At 46.4% G+C, this 22,798-nt stretch overlaps 1 protein-coding gene across 2 annotated transcripts in view; it reads left to right on the top strand.

The window, feature by feature from the left end:
- SMARCC1 (SWI/SNF related BAF chromatin remodeling complex subunit C1) overlaps positions 1-22,798 on the top strand; it is a 1,286,593-nt gene that overhangs the window by 438,290 nt on the left and 825,505 nt on the right. For both annotated transcript variants that reach the window (XM_069645843.1, XM_069645841.1), the window contains exon 9: positions 8,456-8,581. In XM_069645843.1, the coding sequence (XP_069501944.1) occupies positions 8,456-8,581 (126 nt within the window). The remainder of the gene's footprint in view (positions 1-8,455; positions 8,582-22,798) is intronic.

Here is a 22,798-nt window from a genome sequence, read left to right as displayed (position 1 = left end):
TGAAGCATGCTACACATTCGGCAAGCAGCATTGCTTGACAAAAGACGCGAACAAGGAATCTGCGGTTGGACATGCAGTCCTACGCCACCTATTTGTTTAAGGTAGGAGCAGGCCTTTTTCTCCCACCTTCCCTAGTATATGTGACTAAATTGAGTTGCTATACACTAGGTATACTGAAGATTAACCTTCAGGGTGTAGCCAAATGTGGGTATGCTTAACTGCTTGCTGTATTCTATTCAAGCATGTGAATCCGTGAAATATCCAATACAGGGAAGTCTTAGTTACTTACCTGTAACTGTATTTCTCCAGCATTGATATCTTGCATAGATTCACATGCGCCCACCCGCCTCCCCTGAGAGGCTGCTTCAAGGCCCGTCAGTCATACATGTCTACACACGGGTCAAAATCTGAAGATGACTGCCTGGGGTGGAGCTTAAACCCTGCCACCTCATTGGTTAGGGTCAAAAAAGACCAAAATGAGATGGAGAGACTACACAAATGGATGCCTCATTGGGCATAATGGTTAATCCCCATTCATTTTTTTTTTAAATCAATGAGGATTCCCGGTCTGACAACTGGGAATATTCAAGCATGTGAATCTGTGAAAGATACCAATGCTGGAGAAATACTTACCTGTAACTAAGACTTCCTACTCTCTCATGTAAAAATGTGTTTTACCCTCACTACATTTAATGGCTGGTGGCAGTGTTTTAATTTTCCTACCATTGTGCTTTTTTATCGCAGGCTGAAACCTCAGCTGCAGTATATCACCTATGGATAACCATTGTGTTAAAATGGCCCGGCCCATTTCTTGTCTGCGGTCGGTCTTGGGTTTTACCCTGTGCGCCAAACCAGGTTTAACCCTTGTTTGTTTTTTGCTTTTAGCAGGCTTCAATACTTAAACCCGCCTCTGGCTCCAGTTTCTGGCAGGGCAGGAAGCGGGGGGGGGGGTGCCCGAAACTCTTTCATTAGTCTCCAGGGCAACCTGAATGCACCCAGTCCTGATTAGCTGACTGGCTGTTCCTGCAGGACAGCCACCCTGCTGTGTGATTGACAGCTAGGCTGTGCATGAATGGGAGAAACCTGCATAAAAGTAGAGGCTTCTTGGACTGAAGGCAGTCGACCACTGGACGAAACATCCAATGAAGGAATCGTGAAGAGAAGCTTGCTGCAACCTCCTGGACCGTTAAACTGGCCGGTGAAGCCCTGCTGCTGTGCTGAAACTCCTTTTCCTATTCGACTAGAGAAGCTCTGGAAAGGACGACTTCTTCCCTTGGGTTAGTGGGACCAACTAACCTGAACACTAACTTTACTGGAAGACCTTCCCCCAACTGGCAGTACTTCTTGGTGCTGCTGGAACCGAGTGCCAGTGTTGGGGAGAATTCTCAGAAATGTGCTAATTCCCTCTAACTTAGAGACCCGTTTAACTTTGCTGGATTTTGAGGAATTGATTTTTTTTTTAACCTGGAGAGAGAGAGACCCTTTTTCACACACTCGTATTTTAATGTGATTTTGTGCGCTGCTCCTTTTGGTTGTGGAGTCTGACAAACTCCATAGGCATCATCTTTTACTTTGTGTCTCACAGCACCTTCAGTGCAGTGACACAGGGAAGTCTTCCAGATTTCCCAAAGGTTTAAATATCTTCTCTTGGAAAACTACTGTTTCCAAGAGCAGTGAATTGAAATTGACTTTATTTACATTTGTAACTTTCTAGACCCAGCCCACACTATCTTACAATAGGCTGCTGGAAGGGTTACCCAGTACCCCCTTTGTTTAGCTTCTCATGTAACATTTTTGTTACCCTTTCCTTGCTGAACGGCTGGTGGCAGTGGTTTCGTTTTAACTAACATGGTGTGCATTTACCGTGGGCTGCGTTCGCAGCTGCAGTAAAGCGCCCAAGGGTGCCTTTTTTGTCAAAATGGCCCTGGTCTTCTTTTTTTGCCATTTCTTTGTGAAAAGGTCCTTCTTGAGTTACTCTGCACGCCAACCCAGGTTTGGTTCCGTTGTTCGCTTTGCATTTGGCGGGATTCACGAGTGAAGCCCGCCTCTGGTTCCAGGGTGTCTGGGGTGGGCAGGAAGTGAGGGAGGCGCCCGAAACTCCCTGTGCTTAGTCTCCTAGGAGACCCACATGCACTCTGTAATGATTGGCCGGCTGACTGTCTGGCAAGGACAGTCACCCTGCTGGGTGACTGACAGCTAGGCTGGAATGAATGAATGAATGGGAGAAAACTGTTTAAAAGGTGAGTCTCCAGGACTGGAAGGCAGAGTCGACAACTGGAACGAAAGAACCAGACGAGCTGGAAGAGGATGGCTGCTGCAACCACAGGACCGTTGGTTTGCCCGGTGAAGCCCTGCTGCAATTCCGAATTGCCAGATCTCCATTCGACAGAGAAGCTCCTTCAAAGACGGCTTCTTCCTTTGAGTTGGTGGGACCAGTCAGCTCATAAGACACCTGGATACCATTCTCAATGCTGGTTAGGGTTTAAACAGGCAGAGGGATCAACAGCTACTCGAACTGAAGTGACTCCATTTTGTTTGCTTCAGCGACTATCCCGTGCAGTGCAGGAGTCCCCACGACTGAGGCTCACAAACAGTGAGATCTGCAGGAACTGCCAGGAACCAACGTCTTCAGCTGCATCTTTTTGCTTCACATTAAGGGACTGTGCCATCCGGTTGAGAGATCATAACTATTGCGGTGAAAGTTCGTGAAACTTTCCCAACTTGCAGGTCTAACCAGCTTGTGACCCAGCCTATCATGCTTTTTTGTCTAAACTACTTCTGAGAAATGTTACAAAGTCTTGCCAGAACTGATCGGTCCTATCCAAGAACACTAGACTATTGACGTTGGCCTGGCCTATTGAATTGAACTGACCCGCCTGTACACTGAACCTTTGCATTGCCTAACAGAAGTGTTTTCTAATCCATTGTACAAATGTATGTCTCTTTATTACCATTGAAAGTAACTGAAGTGCCATTTGGCTCATTTTTCAGGGGAGCACAAACTATCTCTACAACTTTCTAAATGATTGTGTAAATAAATGTATCAGTATTTTTTACCAAGAAACCTTGAGAGCAAGTGTCTACTTGAACCTATGTGATTGTGATACTTCTGTGTAACTTAATCTACTGCTCACATTCCCTCTTGGGATAAGCCTGGGCGCTTAGCTCGCTACCGAAAAGTGTGTGGTACAGGCTTATGCCAAAGGTTGTTTTTTGCTTACACGTGTAGTCCTAATTGTGTGTGGTGTTCCCAGAGGGTACTACATGCAATTCTGCCCAACAATGAAGGGTACCCATTACTGCTGCCAACCTTCAATTCTTAATGCAGGAGTCCCCAGTCGTCCTCCCGCTTGTCCCCACAACTGAGGCCCAGGAACAAAAGGATCTGCAGGACTACAACAGGAACAGAAGCCAGCTGGACCCTTTTCTCCAGACTCGAGGTACTGTTCAACTAGTGGCAAACCTCTTGTGTGTAGCTTTCTTGCTCTCACTGGAGACTTGCATTTGCTGCCCTTTGCAGAGTTTCTTGCAGCTTTGCCCTTCACAAGCCTCCCAGCTTGTGGCCCAACAGTGATTTCTTTTTAATACAAAACTATGTTTAACATTGTGCAAGACCTTTGGCTATCTTCAAGAAGTGCCTCAGTTACCCTAGAGTTTGCTCAATTGACATTTGCTGTCCTGGCTCCCCGAAGACTCTTCTTACCCTCCGATACTGTGTTTAACTTCCCCTCAAAAAGACCTACATGCCTTACTTGTACAGCTGGGAAAGGGTTAATCCATATTGCATTGGGGGATTCTAAAGTGCTTACCTGTTTGTGAAACTTGTTAACCATTATTTCCTTCCCTAACCTTTTCCTTTTTGCCACAACTTCAGTATTACCTTTTAAGTGTGAAAAGTGATATATTACTGTCCAGTTTCCTAGCAATTGAAGTCACCGGACGGTGTAGTAGGTGTCTGTGTGCCATCCCAAAAGGGTCAAAAGGGTATGTAGTTACTTGACTGAGTGGTTTTTAAGTGTAAGTGTTGCATATTGCTCCCTTCTAAAGAAAACTTATTTTAAAACTGACTGTTAAGGTTTCTTGATTAAAATAATTAATTTGAGTGTACATGTTATTTGAATACATGTACTTGTGAATCTGTTTTAACCCTACAGCTCACATTGGCCCCTCTTGAGATAAGCCTGGCTGCTCAGTCACTCTACAAACTTGTGTAGTACAGGTCTATACCAAAGGTTGCGTTAGCTATTGCCAAGAGGACAAGATTGGTGTAGTCTCCCACGGGGTTACTACATATAATTTACTACATATAATCTTGCCTAACTGTTGTTGGAACATTATAATATATTAGCCCCATACTTGAAGCACCCGTCTAGAGAATTTATGTTCACAATTGTGAGAGTAAAGCTAAATTTGTACCACACAAGGGAAGTGTTAAGGAGATTGTCGTTATTATGCCTCCGAGGATGAGACCTTAAATATATGTCCGGCCCTACACTGTCTGGGAGGAAAAAACTGTTGTGTTATAGACTAATGCAAGAGGACCTAAGATCAGAATTTTAAATACTAATTACCTTTCGCTGTCTTTAAGCTTGTGGGAGTTTTTGGAGCATGTTTTTGAAGAGTCGAAGGGAAAGAATTGTGTACTTTAATTTTAAAGTGAAAAGGATTTTAATTGTATTTATTTTCTTTTAAAGTTTTTTAATTTGACAATGAGATGTATGTAATTTGAGATGTGAATGTGACAATTTCAGTTTTTGTACCAAAACACAATAAATTTAAAAAAAAAATAGGTTCCTTACTTACCTTGAAATACATTGTGACTTTGTTAAAATGTGTAATTGGTTCATGCTTTCCCTGAATGGCTTCAGAGCACTTCTAAAATGGTTATAACAGTTCCTGCCCTAGACTTGTATCCCACACTTCTAAAAAGTGTCCTTGGTTAAACTATCTATTCCCTGAACAGAAATGGTGTATTTGTGTAAAGACCAATAGGTTATACTGACCTAGAATAGATGATGCTCTTCTTAAAAGGTAATATTGCTGAGTTAATTTCAAGTACTTTTACTTGCCTGACTAAAGTCACACTGTGTGTGCTTGGAAGAGTACATGGTCAATTATTACCTTTTGGTTTGTACTTTCCCCGATTTGCTTTAGTGCCCAGTATACAAGTTTAAGTTACTCCCTCTCAACTGTGTTCTGAAAACTGACATTGGCGTGCTAACTGTAGCTATTCTTAATAGAAGTTACCTATGTTTCAAGATATCCTTGTAACAGTGTTGTTCTAATAAGGTGTTTTTATAATGGAATAATAATTAAGCAATATGACCCGAGCGGCGGGGCATTACCGACTCAGGTAATGCCCCGGGGCCCATAGTTATAACGAAGGCCCTGGGGCATTACCAGAGTCGGTAATGCCCCCACTGCGAGGGTCATATTGCTATTAGTACCCCGGCCCGCATTATATGCGTGACCGGGGCACTAAAAGCATTTTTATCTGTCCCGAAAAGCCGCGGCGTTGCGGGACACAAACGACCAAGAAAATGGCCGCCGGGAAAGGTAAAATGGGAGTCCGTTCTCTCCATGGCGGCCTTCGGGAGCAGATGCGCTGGGAACACCAGTGTTCCCAGCGCGTCCGCTCCCGAAAAAAAAAAAGAAGCAGAAGGTAAGTGGGGTCGGGAGGGCGGGAGGGAGGGGAAGGGGGGGGAGAAAAAAAGTACCTTCGTCCCTGCCAGGGGACGATGGAAGCCTCCAGCTGTGTGGAGGCACATAGTCTCCACACTGCTGGAGGCTGCCATCGTCACCCACCAGGGACGCAGGGGCAAGAAGGTGAGTGGGGTGGGGTAGGGAGGGAATGGGGGGAAAAAAAACCTTACCCGAGTCCCCAGCGGGGGCGGAGGCAGCCTCTCAGTCATGGGGAGGCTTGGAGCGGGGATGGCCGAGCCTCATTGGCTGAGGGGCTGCCACGCCCCCCCAATCCCCCCCCCTGCCGAGGATAAGGCAGCTGGAGTCCTGGCGGAGAATAGGATTCTCGGCCGGGTAAGGACCCGGCGAGAGCCAATCAGAATGCGTGTTGCATTCTGCTTGACTCTCGCCGGGTACTAATGTATATTATGACCAGTAGGGTCTACTGCACTAGAATTACTTATTGTATTCTGAAAGTATACCTAACCTGGTTTTACTCCCCAAGAATAGCTTAATTGCATTCTGAATGTGTTAAAGGTTTGACTCACCTTGACTGCTGATTGTAATCTGAAATAAGGTTAGATTTGGTTAAGTAAACCATATGTATTGAGTTTTTTTTTAAAATGTGTTTTTGTGTTATGTGAATAGTATTTCTCCAAGATTTATCTTGGCCTACTTTATTTAAAATAAACCATTATTGTTCAATACTTAGTGTAGCAGTGTTTCTTTGAATCATATGTATGCTGCACCGTCTTTGTACCCATCTACAGATCTCTATCCCTCCTAAGATGAGCCTGGCTGCTTTGTCCACTCTACCAAATGTTCTCATGTGGTACAGCCTTATTACTGAAAGCCATTGTGACATTTCCATATTTTGAAATTACCAAGGCCATATGAATGATTTTATCCCAGGTTCCCCTCCCGTCTTGGAGCACTTTGAAGCACTCGTTTTGTGTATAAGTGCTTTATAAATAAACCATACAATTACTAAGAATGGCGTTTTGTACTGCCTCAGATATGGTTTTATGAAGCCCTTAGTTGGACTTTAGAAAAACTGTCCTAACAGCAGGCTACACAAAAGGGTTCCTGATGAAGACAAAAATCAAACCTGGACCTCCCCCTCCCATGATGACAGACCAAGAAAGGATAAGCACATTAAAAATGGCAAAGAAAGAATACAGCCACCATCTAGATGAACGGTGACCCTTGTGCATTATCCTGGCTGAGTTGACAGCCTGCAAGTACAAAAATCATACTAGTCGGTAGAACACGTCCACTGCCACCAACCATAAAGGAATGCTTGTCACTGTAACAAATGTTACAGAAGCATTGAGGTGGGCTGTGCTGATCTCGCAATATAAAATGTACAGAAGATAAAAATCTCTCTACCCATGAACATGTGTTCTGCAAGTTTAGTAAAGGACTGTAACAAATGTTACAGAACCAGTGAGAAGGGGGATATTATGTAACCCCTCAGTACTCCAAATCAGGTGGGGTGTACTGATTCCACTATGTGGATTGCAGAAAGGATAAAAAGTATCCTACCCCAGGGAAGAGTAGTTCAGACTAGGATCCGAAGAGAAAATAAAAAGGGAAGCCCAAGCGGCGCCTCAGCAACACTGCACAGAAAGGGCTGTGCTGCAATAATAACCTGCAGATGCCCAACAAGTTATAGGAAAGTATGATTCCCAAAATAATGTATGGAAACTCACAAAAATGACTTCCATGGAAAGAGTAAAAGGAAGAAGCCTTCCACTCACTCAGAACCATAGACAAATCCACAAGTCCAGAAGAAAGTGCTGGCGGGTCTCGCATTGAGGAGAATGAAAATCTAATCTTACTGCAACATGCTTCTCAAATGTTGGTCACTCAATCATGTTTAAGATCTTATTTGGAACTGTATTTTGCCAAAGTAGTACAAATATGAGCTAATCAAAGTAAATGTGTTTAACTGAATGTAAATAGTTATCAGCATGGCCCTATACTGTGTTTAAGATATTATATAATCAGTTAAATGTATGTACTGCAAAACGTGTCCTACAGTCCCCAACTATGCCATTCTTCCCGATTATGACCCATTAATGAATGATTGTAGTCGATGCATCAAAAATCCTAAGTGTAAAAATCTAGGGTGATAAAAGTATGCCCACTGCATTGTAAGATACTGTATGCAAGGTCACAAAGTTAGAACAATGTAAAAGGGAAACAAAATGACCTAGTACTGATGAAGGACTGATCAGTTTCCCCATCACATATGAGCAAAAGGGAAGTGAAGCAGACTGCTTTACTACCCTTAATGAAGTCGGAACAGGTTAAAAAGAAAGCAAAAATATTAGGGGCCAATTGGAACTATGCAAGGAAAGTTGCCAAAAGAGAAATCTTTCTAATGCAGGGCAATGATCAATGTTTTTGCATCTGGTTTATATCAAATGTCTGTGTTCCTCATCTGTCAGTATCCAATGTAAAGTAATGTGCATGCATTGCATTGTGAGCATTGCTTGAAGATTTTACTTTTAAACATGCTCAGTCATTTATTCCATTAAGGTGAGAAAACCATCGGGGTCAAAGATACCCTTGCACTTAACCTAGAACTGTTCAAGTATCTTGTTCTGTGATCTGGTTCATGTATGTTCACTTGCTCCTTACCCTAATCACTCATCTGACTGATCAGCAAGTTAAAAAACTTTGTTTCTGAAAATGTATGCAGGTAAGTTCTACTCTCAATCTGTACTATAGCATTTCTTATGTTTAAGTGGAGTTCTTTGTTTTCCAGGTTCATGCAAAGTGGATTTTGGACACAGATGTTTTCAATGAGTGGATGAATGAAGAAGATTATGAGGTGGACGAGAACAAGAAGCCCCTGAATTCCCGGCAGCGGATCTCTATGAAGAATGATGAGGTATTTTATATGAAGGGGCTTTTTGGGAAATATAATGTATTGCTTGTTTTCTTTGACCACCTTCTCCCCTTGAAATTGTATATATATTTCCAGTTTGAAGATTTTTCTGTTGCATGAATGCACATGAAGGTTCAATGGAAAGCCTATGGTGTAAAAATGTGCTGCTGTTGACTGTTAAGAGTTTCTGGTTTTAGTTTTGTAATTGTATGTACAAATGTCAGTTTTTTGGTTGGCTTTATGTAGATAACTTCTTTTGCCTCCTGACTGGCTGTGTGCGCTGCAATGGCAACTGGAGAGGACCGGATAGTGAGCTTCTTCAGCATGGGGTCTGGCATGGCTTCACATGCTCATGAATATTCCCCATCAGGCTGGGAAACCTCGGAAAAGAAAAAATCAGTTTCACTTCTTAACTGTCTTTCTCCTAACAACCAATTACTGGTCTCTGAGTCATACTGCCCCCAGCCAGTGACTGCCCTCTACCTAAGCCCCTCTGGCAGCCATCTTCAGATTTTTACTGCACGTTCAAGTGTTGGGAGTCAGTCCTCCTGCTATAGCTCCCGAGCTTTTATTGCGTTTTGCAGTTTTTCTAAGAGTGTTGCTCTATTTTTTTTTCGGTTAATCGAGCCTCAAGCTCCATCGATCCACCTTCCGATTAATGGGGACCCGTTTTTTAATTCTTTAGCGCCCCTAAAGGGCGTATTTTCGTAGTGTTTCTTCTTGGTGTTGTGCCTGGCGTCTCCGTCGGAGGAGAGGGTAGCGGCCATATTGGGCAAGGTACAACAGCCGTCGGCCCTGAAGATCGCAAGGGTGAGGGCCGTTAAGTTCCTACTCGGCATGATGTCATTCATTCGGCTGTGCAGGTTACGGATGCGTCCGCTGCTGGAGTTCCTCGCCCCCCGTTGGATACAAGTGTCGGGAAGCTTCGAGGACAAGATCTCACTCAATGAGAGTTTCCGTCGAGCGAAACGGTGGTGGGGAGTTGCACGCAAATCTGTCCGCATGCACGGATTTCCAGACCCCACCTCATCAGGAAACTGTCACACCAGATGCCACCTGGAAGGATGGGAAGCGCACACCGGAAGTCTTCATGCAAGAGGCCTGTGGCTACTAGAGAAGACGTTGCACATGAATGTGTTGGAGCTGCAGGTAGTGTTTTGAGCCCTCAAGTATTTCCTTCCGTCCCTCAAGGTCAATGGTATGGGTCTTCACGGACAAAACCACCACGATTTTCTGCATCCGGAAGCATCGGGGGAACCAGATCCCCGGCGCTCTCCAAGGTGGCGCAGGCCCTTTGGCACTGGCCCTAGCCCAGGGGATGTTCCTCATCCCGTTTCATCTTGCAGGAGTGAAGAACACCCTTGCCTGCTCTCTCAGGGACACATTTCTTTTGGCTTGTTTCATCTCTGCACTGACTTTTTGGAGGTAAGTAAAGCCTTCTGACTTCCAATGCCTCTTGCTTGTTCTTTCGGTGTAACATACTAGTCATTGAGACTTGCAGTATGTAGAGACTTTGCCTCTCTTTAGGAATTCTTGTATTGTTAAATTACACACATCACCTTACAGTGCAGTTAGGATGATTTGTATCTTTTTTTTTCTAGCAGCTTTTTGGTTACTTATACAATGCACCTAAGATAAACTGATGGCAACTGATTTTCTTTATTTTTAAAATTGTACTTGTGCATTTCTGCAATTTCTGTGAAGGGCTACGGAAGGTGGCTAAACCACCTTAAGAGTGCCGTGACGCAAGTTGTTCTGCTTGTTTGGCCATAATGTTCATTGGCACCCTTCCTGCCGTCTCAGGAAATCAGTGTCCTTGTTGAAGTTCCAAGAGTAGTCCTAGAATGAGGGGGAATCCCTCCAATTCTAAGCAAAAAATGTCACAGGGACATTGTACAAAGGATGCCTTTTATTAAGTGGACCAATCCAGGCGTTAACAATTGCCCTTTGCCTAAAGACATCACAGCCAGAGTAAATGGCCTGTAGGAAATGGGGAAGGCATAAGAAAGAATGCCTTAACAGAACAAGATGGTGGAACCCTTTTCTCATAAAACATCTGCTCCCCGGATACTTTAACTCTGCCCTTTCTCATGTTTGCTGACTTCAAAAAGACTCAAGTGGTCAGCGCCTGATGGGAGTGAGGCTTGTGTTGTCAGTACTTGCTTTTGAAGCATGTTTCCTATCAGACGACCTGGCAGAAGTTTCACATGCCCTGGAGGAAGATAAGTCTAGCACGAGAATTAAAGGGCAGTATCCGGCTACTGTTCCACATACAGTCAGAACAAACACTAATGCACAGTAATCCTGCCAGTTGGCCCTGCTGACATTCTGTGTACTTGTGGGCTCATCAGTCACCACACACAACCCCACCACCGATCTAGACGGTTTCGTCGATAAAGTTGAAGGCGCCACCAGGACTGCGAAAAATTTTGACGAAATCCTCTGGTCGATCAGCAGCCTTCCCCCGCATCTACAGCAGCGTCTTGCGACTGGGCACTCCCAAAAATAAGGGCGCTACTCATGAATCTGGTTTACACACCGAAGCGCGGACATCCGCCGCTCCAGCACCCCTTAAGTCCTTGGTAGGCCGGAAACCTACTCCTAGGCCTCCTAGCCTTTCCACAGACGCAAAATCTACCGCTAGGCGCTCCGATGCCACGGTAGCCGGTAGATCTACAGCTGACCCATTCACTCATGCTGATTCGGCGGAGATTGAGGATAGTATCGCGAGGATTACTTCGGCGGTCGGGTCAACGCCTAGAATACCGTCGAAACGCGTGGAGCGTGCTGCGGTCAAGTCTAAAGACACACCATGGCGCCCCAATACTTGCAAAACCTACAAGGGCAGTCGGGAGCCTCTTTCCAGCACCCTTGGGGACACATTTCGATGCCATAGGGAGGAAGAAGAGCTGTTTCTACCTTGGGGCCCTCCTGGTTCATCTACGTGAACCAGGGAAAAATTTGAAGAATGTATGGACCGTCTAGAAAGGATTCTCAAGTTCTGAGCAGCCTTCCCCTAAGATCTTGTGAAGACCCTATTTTGGGGTCAGCTTCACGTTTCCAGGAAAATCTTGACCTTTGGCTTCTGTCCTCCCATGAAGATGTGGTCCAGATGAATACTTACCAGGCCATCTACGACGAGGAAGGAGACCCTTCCTTCCCGCAGGACTACCCTGATGACCAGGCGGATGCTGTGGACAATTGGGAAGAAACCCAGCAAGTGGAGATTGAGCCATGGACGCTCCCCACGCAAGATCAGGACACTGATGTCCTATGCTTGGATTTTCCTCCCACCACTCCGGCCCACCAGGCCTTGCCTGTAGACGATCAAATGGCCTTCAATGCCATTTTAAGGAAGGCAGCAGAGCACTTTCAGATCACCACCCAGGAGGTAGTACCCGAACAAGATTATGTGGAAGGCATTCTCAGAGAAGCCCCCCTCAAGTCAACCCATTCCCCTCCTGAACTGTTAAAAAATGGTTGGCACCCTCCCTAGTCACGCAAGCTCAGACCCGGGCAGTGAATCCAAGAGTGGAAAATCTATTTCGGCCAGCTCCTACGGACCCTCAGTATATCAAAGGCCACGCCACCCCGCCTCCTTGGTAGTCGCTACCACTCAAACGAGGAGGGGTAGACCTTGCTACGGGGGAGGCACCTCCGGCTAAGAATCGAAGAGGTTGTATGCCTTAGGTAAGCGTGTTACCTCGGCAGCTGCATACACCACACGCATAGCAAATAACACCACGCTGCTTGCAAGTTATGCAGACGCACAATGGAACCTCGTACAAAAGGGTCTCCAGGAGGTTCCTGAAACCACTAGGTCCAGACTTCTCACCATTGTGGCTGAGGGCATGCAAGTAAATCAGAATATAATCAAAAACACTCTGGACACTGCTGAAACCGCAGGCAGATCCCTGGCCCAAATGCGCACTACTCAAGCGGCACGCTTGGCTCTGCAGCTCGGGGTTCAAGCCTAAAATCAACCAATCTCTTCAGGAAAACGGTCGATGGTGCTCTGGAGACGGCCAAGAAAGCGCATGAGACTCTTAAATCATTACAACAAATAACTCCGAAGCCGTCCCCCCCAAAGGGGAAGCGGTTCTCGTCGGTCCTTTCGAGGGCAACCCCGTGCAGGTCAAAACTACAACACGGGAAACTAGAACTCTGGACAAACATCTGGAAGCACTGCCAACTACCCACCTAGGGGGTCAACCGCGCGGCAGAGGCCCCAACCCCAGAGGAGCTGCAGCCTCTGGTCGGAAATTACCAATGGATCCAGGCCCCCTTCCATGTTACCCCGGTCGGGGGGTGTTTAACATCTTTCCTCGCAGCATGGGAGGGGATAACTTCAGACCAGTGGGTTATAAAGACGGTCACTCACGGGTACTGCGTGGAATTCGCCCGCAACACCCTCTATTGCTAATCCAGTAAATGGAACCGCTTTGTCATCTGGTGTAATACCAAAGGCGTCAATCCCATCGATTGCTCACCCACATACATTGTACTGTACCTAACCCATTTGTTAGACGCAGAACTGGTCTTCAAATCCCTAAAGGTTCATTTTGCTGCTCTCTGACTACACCACGTCACAAAAAAGTGTAATGGTGGAAAATACCGGTGTTTAAAGCCTTTATGGAAGGGGTTAAGAGAATCCATCCCCTCATTTCTCACCCAGCTCCTGGATGGGATCTAAATGTGGTTTTAACCAGACTCATGGGGGATCTCCCTTTGAGCCAATGCATAAAGCAAGTCTGAAATACCTTACTTGCAAGACGTAAACACAATAGCTATTAGATACCACTGACCCTAGGTTAGAACTGCATAATGTGTACACACGTCGCACTGTACTATTGTTATGACCTTATGTCTGATTGTATAATATGTTTAATATGTATATATCTACTCTTGTAATCTTACCTGGACTATTAACTGCAACTCTCTTGTACATAATTGTCTGGACTTTGCCATGTAACCATTAATGTCTTAATAGCACCCAATTACCTCCGGGTCAGGTGCGCGATATAAATAAAATAAACAGCCTTTTGAGTGGCCATCAGTTCTATTAGAAAGGTTGGCGAACTACAGGCCCTTTCTGTTCTAGACCCCTTTGTTACAGTCCAGAGGGATAAGGGCGTTCTGCGCACTCATCCCAGATTTGCGCCTAAATTCATCTCAAAGTTCCATGTGAACCAATCGATCGAACTACCCACTTTCTTCCAGAATCCCACTAGCATGGCCTACACACACTAGATGTGCGCAGGGCAGTCGTGTTCTACCCGGAAAGAACAAAATCACTGGGGAAAACAAACCAATATTTCGTTTGTGGCAGCTGGTAGAGAAGGCGATCCTGCCTCTAAATCGGCTATCTCAAGGTGGATTGTCAAATGCATCACACTGTTAACCACCTAACCAAAGAGGGAACGGCAATTTTCGTCGCCCCCGCGGCCAAAATTCCAATAGAGGAAATAGCTATTCCCACACCCAGGGTACACAGTGGAACACCAACTCACAACAGTCTACCCAGGGGTATGGTAGGGCTAGTAGAAGAGGACGTGGTAGAGGCAGAGGCAGCCCCAGTAAAGGAGGCGGCACGCCTCCACCAAAGCAGTGACGCTCATTTCAGGGTCCCTTCCCATGCAACCCCAGTAGGGGGACGAATATCCAGCTTCACCCAGGCATGGGAAGGGGTAACATCCGACAGATGGGTGCTGTCAACGGTATCCAAGGGGTACTGTATAGAACTACTGCAACGTCCCCGAAACCATCCTCCAAGACAAAAAGTCCACTCTTTAGAACATCAAAAGATCCTACTCGAGGAGATCTACAATCTGCTCCTAAAGGACGCGATAGAACTCGTCCCAGGACACCAGGTAAACAAGGGTATCTATTCAACTTACTTCCTTGTGCCAAAGAAAGATTTAACAATGCGCCCAGTATTGGACTTACGGCCTGCCAACAAGTATGTCAAGCCCCAAAGATTCTGTATGACCACGCTACAAGAGGTAATCCCACTCCTAAAAAAGGGGATTACATGGCAACCTTGGATATGAAAGATGCCTATTTTCATATTTCCATGCTCCCGGCGCACAGAAAATACTTGCGCTTCAAGGTGGACAGTCGCCACTACCAATTCAAGGTACTGCCCTTCGGGATAGCTTCAGCACCAAGGGTATTCACCAAGGTACTGGCGGTGGCAGCTGCACACCTACGCAGGGAGGCAATTCCAGTGTACCCTTATCTGGACGACTGGCTCATAACGGGGGAAACCCCAGGAATCTGCAGGTCAAACATTCAGAGGACTATCGACCTCCTCCACGAATTCGGCTTCTCTATCAACGAGAAAAAATCAAGTCTGGTGCCAAGCACCTCAAAACAGTTTCTAGGAGCTATCCTAGATACTCAGAAAGAATTGACCTTCCCTTCGGAAGAAAGAATTCGGAATATACTTCTGCAAATTCCGCATCATCAGTCAGGTCAACAGATAACAGTACGCAAAGCTATGCGGTTACTGGGCATGATGGCGTCATGCATTTACCTGGTCCCCCACGCGCGTCTGCGCATGCATCCCATGCAGGAATGGTTGGCGAAACAGTGGTCTCAGGCAAGTGGTCAGTGGGACGATCTAGTGGTCGTTTCGCCAACACTCGTACAGAGCCTACACTGGTGGACAAGAGAGAATCTCGCAAAGGGGAAACCCTTTTACGATCCCGAAGTACAGGCAGTGGTGACTACAGATGCATGCCTAACTGGGTGGGGAGCTCACCATCTCCACCACACAGCTCAGGGTCTCTGGTCTCACTCAGTAGCCAAGAACCACATCAATCTGCTAGAGCTTCTGGCAGTATTCCGAGCGCTGCAGGCGTTCGAGCCCCATCTACTGAACTTGTCGGTGCAGATCAGGACGGACAGCACGACAGCCATGTTCTATCTGAACAAGCAAGGAGGGACTCGTTCGCCAAATCTGTCCAAGCTTGCCCAGAAAATATGGATATGGGCACTCAGACGGAACATCTTCCTGTCATCGCAACATGTTCCAGGTGAGCTCAATTCCCTAGCGGATGCTCTAAGCAGAGACTCCCTCCCAGAAGAACACGAATGGGTCCTTCACAGAGACGTAGTAGAAGATCTCTTCTCTCAGTGGGGTTTCCCCACTATAGACCTATTCGCCACAAGCGAAAACAAACAATGCCCAGGATTTGCATCCAGGTTCCCCCAAACGGACTCCCAGGGGAATGCCCTGTGGATGAACTGGTCAGGGATGTTTGCGTATGCTTTTCCACCAACTCCTCATCAGGAAGGTGGTGTACAAGATGAACAAGGAATCAATGACGCTCATCCTAGTTGCTCCCATGTGGGCGAGACAACCATGGTTTCCCACCTACGCAGGATGGCGGTGTGCGAGCCCATCAGACTCCCAGCCTGGTACAACCTTCTGTCCCAGTAACAAGGTCAAACAGTGCATCAGGAACCCAACTCTATGAACCTAGCAGCATGGCTCCTGAAGTCATAGAGTTTGGACATCTCAAATTACCACAGAGGTGTATGGACATTCTAAAAGAGTCCAGGAAACCAAATACAAGCACTGTTACTTTGACAAGTGGAAAAGATTCGTTATCTGGTGCCAGAATAAACAAATCAACCCAGTTGATTGCACTCCTTCCAACGTTGTAACATACATGCTCCACCTGCTGGATGCAGGGTTGGTTTTTAACTCTCTGAAAGTACACCTGGCAGCCCTCTCGGCTTACACCACATCCCATAACAGGGTCTCGTGGTGGAAAGTACCAGTGGTTAAAGCCTTCATGGAAGGAGTAAAGAGACTTCACCCTCCTATTTCGAACCCACCGCCAGGATGGGACCTCAACGTGGTGCTAGCTAAGCTCATGGGGCCCCCCTTCGAACCCATGCATAAAAGTAGTCTCAAACACCTGACTTATAAGACGGCCTTCTTAGTAGCCATTACCTCCATAAGAAGGGTCAGTGAAATTCAGGCTCTGTCAGTGCAAGATCCTTTCTTTACTATCCACAAGGACAAACTGGTTTTACGCACACACCCTAGGTTCTCACCAAAATTCATATCCAAGTTCCATGTAAACCAGTCCATCGAGCTTCCGGCTTTCTTCCAAAACCCACAAAGCTCGGCTGAGGTGAAACTACACACCCTAGATGTGCGTAGGGCGGTCTTATGCTATATAAATAAAACCAGACCGCTAAGGAAAACAGATCAACTGTTTGTCTCCGTAGCTACAGGCAAAGAGGGGGATCGCGTCTCTAAGGGCGCTATCTCTAAATGGATTATCAACTGTATACAGCTGTGTTACTCTCTTTCGGGAAAGACTCTGCCTTTTACGCCAAGGGCCCACTCTACTAGAGGCATTGGGGCCACTCTGGCTTTCATTGCAAATGTTCCCCTCGACACCATTTGCAAAGCAGCTACTTGGCGCTCTATTCACACTTTTACTCAGCATTACTGCATTGACACTCATTCCAAGACAGATACACAAGTGGGACAAGCGGTTCTAAGACACCTGTTTGCTCATGACCCTTCTCACATCCCACCTCCTTCTTCTGGTACTGCTCGCTAATCTATGCACAGCATGTGATCTAAGCAGATTCCACAAGCCTCAGAAGGGATACATTACTCACCGTAATTGTATTTCTGATGCTTGTATCTGCTTAGATTCACATGCGACCCACCCTTCCTCCCCTCCGAGAGAAGGCGCATGGTTGCTTGTAGTCCTACCTTTCTGTCTATCTGCTTGGACTATCTGTACTCACGCTACTCCTCATGCTACCTCATGTCAGGAAAAACACAATCTGGGGATCCTAGACGCGTGAGGGATCATGGGTACAGTGGACGTCACACTAGGGATAGTATTACTGGCACGCCCTGTGTCGACGCCCATTTTCGACTTTCGAAAAACAAACTGTAATACTCCGCAGCTTCCACTAGATGTCGGCCTATGCACAGCATGTGAATCTAAGCAGATACAAGCATCAGAAATACGATTACGGTGAGTAATGTATCCCATCTTTTCTCTATTGTCCCTTCTCACAACACACCTCAAACTCCTGGTACTGCTTGCTAGTCTATGCACGGCATGCGATTATAAACAGATTAACATCAGAAGATATGCATTACTCACCGTAATAGCATTTCTTATGATTGCATCTGTTTAGATTCACATGTGCTCTCCCTGCCTCCCCGCTCGGGGTGGAAGGAACATAGATGTCTTTCTACTTTCTCTCTTCATGTACTCAATTACAATAACCTTGGGCTCCCCCATGGCAGAAAAAATACAATCGGAGGGTTCTCGGCACTGAGGGATTTTGATTACACTACACGTCACGAAAGACCAGATGCAATACTCCGCGGTTACCACTTGATGTCTGACCATATGCACAGCATGTGAATCTAAGCAGATACAATCATCAAAAATACTATTACAGTGAGTAATGCATGTCCTATTCGACTCCAGCACCAGCTGCTTCAGAATAAAGCATTTTGGGCAGGGTGCTGTGCGTCCTTGCAGTTGACTCTGTCCCTCGAGGGCCTCCGCCTCTCTGTCGATATCATTGGCATGGGTAGTATAGCTCAGTGGCAACGTGCTCATCTTGGAAGCAAGACGCAGATCAATACGTTCCAATTCCGGGTCAACGCTTGGAAGCCTTTTCGGTATTAAGCACGTTATAAAAGACCAATTATAATACTTATAATTCAAATTATATGGAAGGTGTTAAGCAAAGTTTGTATGCAGTACCCCTTGGGTGCACTACACACAACTCTGACAACAGGTATAGGAAACCCAACTTTTGGTATAAGCGTGTACTACAGTTTTGGTAGCGTGTTGAGTAGCCAGGCTTATCTCAAGAGGGGTCAATGTGAGCTGCATGGGAGTTGCACAGATTAACCGTGACAAGTATTCCAATAAACTCGTACACACAAGGTTTCTTGAATAAACAATTTATTTCTGATGCTTGTTAATATGCTTAGAATCACATGCTGCGCATATGGTCAGACATCAAGTGGTCACTGCAGAGTATTGCATCTTGTCTTTCGAGAATCGAAAGGGGACGTCGACATGGGCATGCCGCTAACACTATCCGTGACGTGTAGTGTACCCAAAATCCCTCATGCGTCGAGGTCCCTCAGATTGTTGTTTTTCACCCAGCATACTGGTCGCCTTATGCAGAGCTCGTCTAGAGAAATTGCTTTTGTTCTCTTCGACCTTTGGTCGTAATAAATATTAAGGTTATTGATATTACCCTACCGTCCCTTACCATCGATGGCTGTTCCAGTTCCTGCCCCAGACGGTCCACGGATCTTCGGACGCAGCTCGTTCAGCGCTGCCGGCCATGTGGCTGGGCCTTCTGGCTGGCCTACACAGTAGGGGAAGTGGGGTTGGGGTGACCTTTCCCTTTCTGAGAATGCCTTTCCCTTTCCTCTCATTGTTCCCTGAGTCTATTCGTCACACTTTAGTTCCTTAGCTATGGAGAGGACTCCATTTAGGTTTTGTCCCGTTTGCAGGGCCAAATTCCCTTGGAAAGATGAGCACTGTAAATGTAACCAGTGTTTACCCCTCACTCACGACGTGTTGGTTTCTGCCACTTGCAAGCTCCTGTGCCCGAAAACCTTGGAGCACTGTGTTAAGCGGTGGGCGGCCTACGGAATGTCTCGGGCCGAGTCAAGTTCTCCTGCTGCTACAACCGACGATTGCGATGAGGGTTTGAGTGACGAACTAGCCTCCGATTCGGCGGCGATTGACCTCGGTGGAGCGCACTCACTTCGCGTCGGCTGTCCCCTGCCCCGCTAGGCAAGACCTAGGTCCTGCTATGGGGTATGTACACCCCGGCAACACAAGCGCACATGTTCCCCACACTAAAGACACAAGCCCAGGGATGTCTTCGACTAAACAGTCAACGCTCCATAGCACCAACGGGCACGCTGAAAGCTACAGCCTTGCCCGCCAACCGTCCTTGTTGGCAGCCCTCCCCGCAACCGCAGATGCGCCTTGCGTCTGGGCCTGCTAAATCAAAGGGGCGCTGACCCCGATATCCACCATCCCGTCGAGACGCAATGAAAGAAAGCGTCCTCAGCCCGGGTTCCGCCAGAAGTAGTCACGCAACCAGAGGCCTGTACTTCCAAACGTCCCGATGAGGTAATTACTGAGAGCATTGCCAAAATTATTTCAGCAGATTCTCATAAACAAAGGTCCAATGAATCGTCGAAAGCCTAGGACAAGCACAAGGATTCGTCTAAGCATAAGGATAGGCTGAAAAATGTACTGGAACCTACGGAAAGGCCTACAGACAGAGGCAATGACGTGCGTCAACCGCCGGAAGCCCAAGCTTTTTCACACGCTTTTTGCTCACTGTACCTTTCACAGCTGAGAAATATCCATTTGCATATCAGTCTTTGTCCTCTTGTTCAGAGAGGAATTGCCATAGCATTTCGGTGCTGCACTGCCCATTTGGGCGGGACAAAGACTGATATGCAAATCGATATTTCTCAGCTGTGAAAGGTACAGTGATCAAAAAACGTGTGCTGCAAACTCACTGCAGAACAGGTTATCATGCCATGTTCTTTCTGGAGAGGAGCGCCTGCTACCTTTTTTGAAACTGTTGTAACTATTAGCAGTATTCAAAGCACTGAAATATTTCCAGACACAACTGCTGGGAAAGACGGTCCTGATCCTCAGACAGCACCACTGCCATGTACTATCTGAACAAGCGGGGAGGCACTCACTCTTTAGGGCTGTCCAAACTGTCCCAGAACATTTGGAAGTGGGCTCTCAAACACATGTTCCTGTTGTCACATGTTCCAGGGGACCTCCATCTTCTGGTAGACTTACTCGGCAAAGATTTCCCACTACCCATGGAGTACGAATGGCGATTACACAAAGACCTAGTCTCCAACATTTTCGCAGAATGGGTCTTCCCAGAGATCGACTTGTTCGCAACTCTGGAGAACGCTCAATGCCAAGATTACGCCTCCCGGTACGCCCAGAACCCTTGCAAAGGGAACTACTCTGGATAACCTGGTCAGAGAAATTTGTTTACGCTCCCCCAACCCCCCGACTCCCCTAGTCAACAAGATAGTGCAAAAGATGCACCAGGAACCAGTCACCATGATATTGGTGGCTCCCACGTGGGCCCGCCAACCTTGGTTAGCTCATATGATGGAGATGTCCCCATCTCCTCCAATGAAACTGCCTTGACCGTACAACATGTCGCAAGACGAGATATTTCACCCATGCCCGCAAACATTGAACTTCGCAGCCTGGCTCCTGAGGTCATAGAGTTCGGGCAGCTGTAACTCCCTCAGGGAGGCAAGAAAACCTAACACACAATATTGCTATTCCAGTAAGTGGAAACATTTTTGTTATCTGGTGCATCTCTGCATCAACCCCATTGACTGCTCTCCTACACATCGTTTTGTACCTGTCATTTACTTGACTCGGGCCTATTCTTTAACTCCCTTAAATTTCACTTAGCTGCTCCTTCAGGCTACACTATATCGCAACAAAAGGTGTTTTGGTGGAAGATACCAGTTATTAAGGCTTTTATGGAGGGAGTAAAGCAAATTCACCCTCCCATTTCTAACCCAGCTTCCGCTTGGGACCTAAACGTGGTATTAACAAGATTGATGGGGCTCCTTTCGAGCCCATTCTTAAAGCAAGTCTTAAAGATCTCACTGTTGGGCAGAATTGCATGCAGTACCCTCTGGGACCACCACATACAATAAGGACTACAGGTGTAAGCAAAACCAACCTTTGGTAGAAGTCTGTACTACACAGTTTTGTGGTAGCGAGCTGAGCAGCTAGGCTTATCTGAAGAGGGAATGTGAGCAGTAAACAAAGTTACAGATGTCTTGGAATCACAATTGAAGTAGGCACTTACACTCAGTGTTTCTTGGTAAAACACTTATACATTTATTACACAAGCATTTAGAAAACATTCACTAGAAGGAGGCAACTTAATATTATACACAAATATACTTTAGCACAAAACCAATAAGTTTCTGAACAAATAAGTCTCCCCTGAAATAGGAGCAAAACAGCATTTCAGTCACTTTAAATGTGAATTCAAAGGCACAAGATAATCAAATAGATCACAAATACTTTATTAGGCAGTGCAAATAGTTTCAGTTCACTAGAGTACTCGATTCAGTTCAATAGGCCTAGGCCAAAGTCAATAGGCTAGTGGCTTGGATAGGAAAGAGCAGTTCTTGAAGTAAACGGTAAAGTCTTTGCCAAAGTTCTCGAAGTAGTTTGTATGAAAAATAATCATTTGTTGGGTCACAAGCTGATTAGGCCTGCAAGTTGGGAAAGTTCTGCGAACTTTCACCACGAGAGGTAAGTTCTCTCAATCGGGTTGGCACAGTACCTTAATATGAAGAACAAGATGGAGCTGAAGACATTGGTTCCTGGCAGTTCCTGCAGGTTTCACTGTTCCTGAGCCTCAGTCATGGGGACAAGAGGGAGGACACCTGGGGACTCATGCACTGCATGGGATGGTCGGAAAATGCTGACAGAATGCAGTAGTTTCAGTTCCAGTTGCTGTAATTCAAGCACACTAGCTGGTGTGCCTCTCCCTGGTTAATCCTAACCAGCTTTGAGAATGGTATCCAGGTGGTTTACGAGGTGATTGGTCCCATCAACTCAAAAGAAGAAGTCATCCTTGAAGTGGCTTCTCTGTCGAGATGAACTTGGCAATTCGGACCTGCAGCAGGGCTTCACCGGGCAAACCAACGGTCCAGGAGTTGCAGCAGCCGTCCTCTTCCAGCTCGTCTTCGGTTCTTGCGTTCCATTGGTCGACTCTGCCTTCCAAGACCAGAGACTCTCCTCCTAAATAGTTTTCTCCCCTTCATTCCAGCCTAGCTGCCACGCACCTAGCAGGGTGGCTGTCCTTGCCAGACAGTCAGCCAACCAATCACATCAGAGTACATTTGGGTCTCCTAGGAGACTAAGCACATGGAGTTTCGGGCACCTCCCTCACTTCCTGCCCACCCCCGACACTCTGGTGCCAGAGGCAGTCTTCACTACTGAAGCCCGCCAAAGGCGAATGAACAGAGACCAAACCTGGTTTGGCGCGCAGAGAAAAACTTAAGGACTTCTCCTAAAAGAAATGGCGAAAAAGGGCCGGGACCTGTTTTAAACAAAGGGGGCTCAGACGCCATCTTGAAAAACATGGCTCCTGTGATTTAATGTTACCGGAGCT

This window comes from Ambystoma mexicanum, chromosome 2p (genome assembly GCF_040938575.1).
Source record: "Ambystoma mexicanum isolate Mex_15411 chromosome 2p, UKY_AmexF1_1, whole genome shotgun sequence".
Taxonomy (NCBI): Eukaryota; Metazoa; Chordata; class Amphibia; order Caudata; family Ambystomatidae; genus Ambystoma; species Ambystoma mexicanum.
Note: the sequence above shows the minus strand (reverse complement) of the source record. Positions and strands in the feature narration are given on the sequence as shown.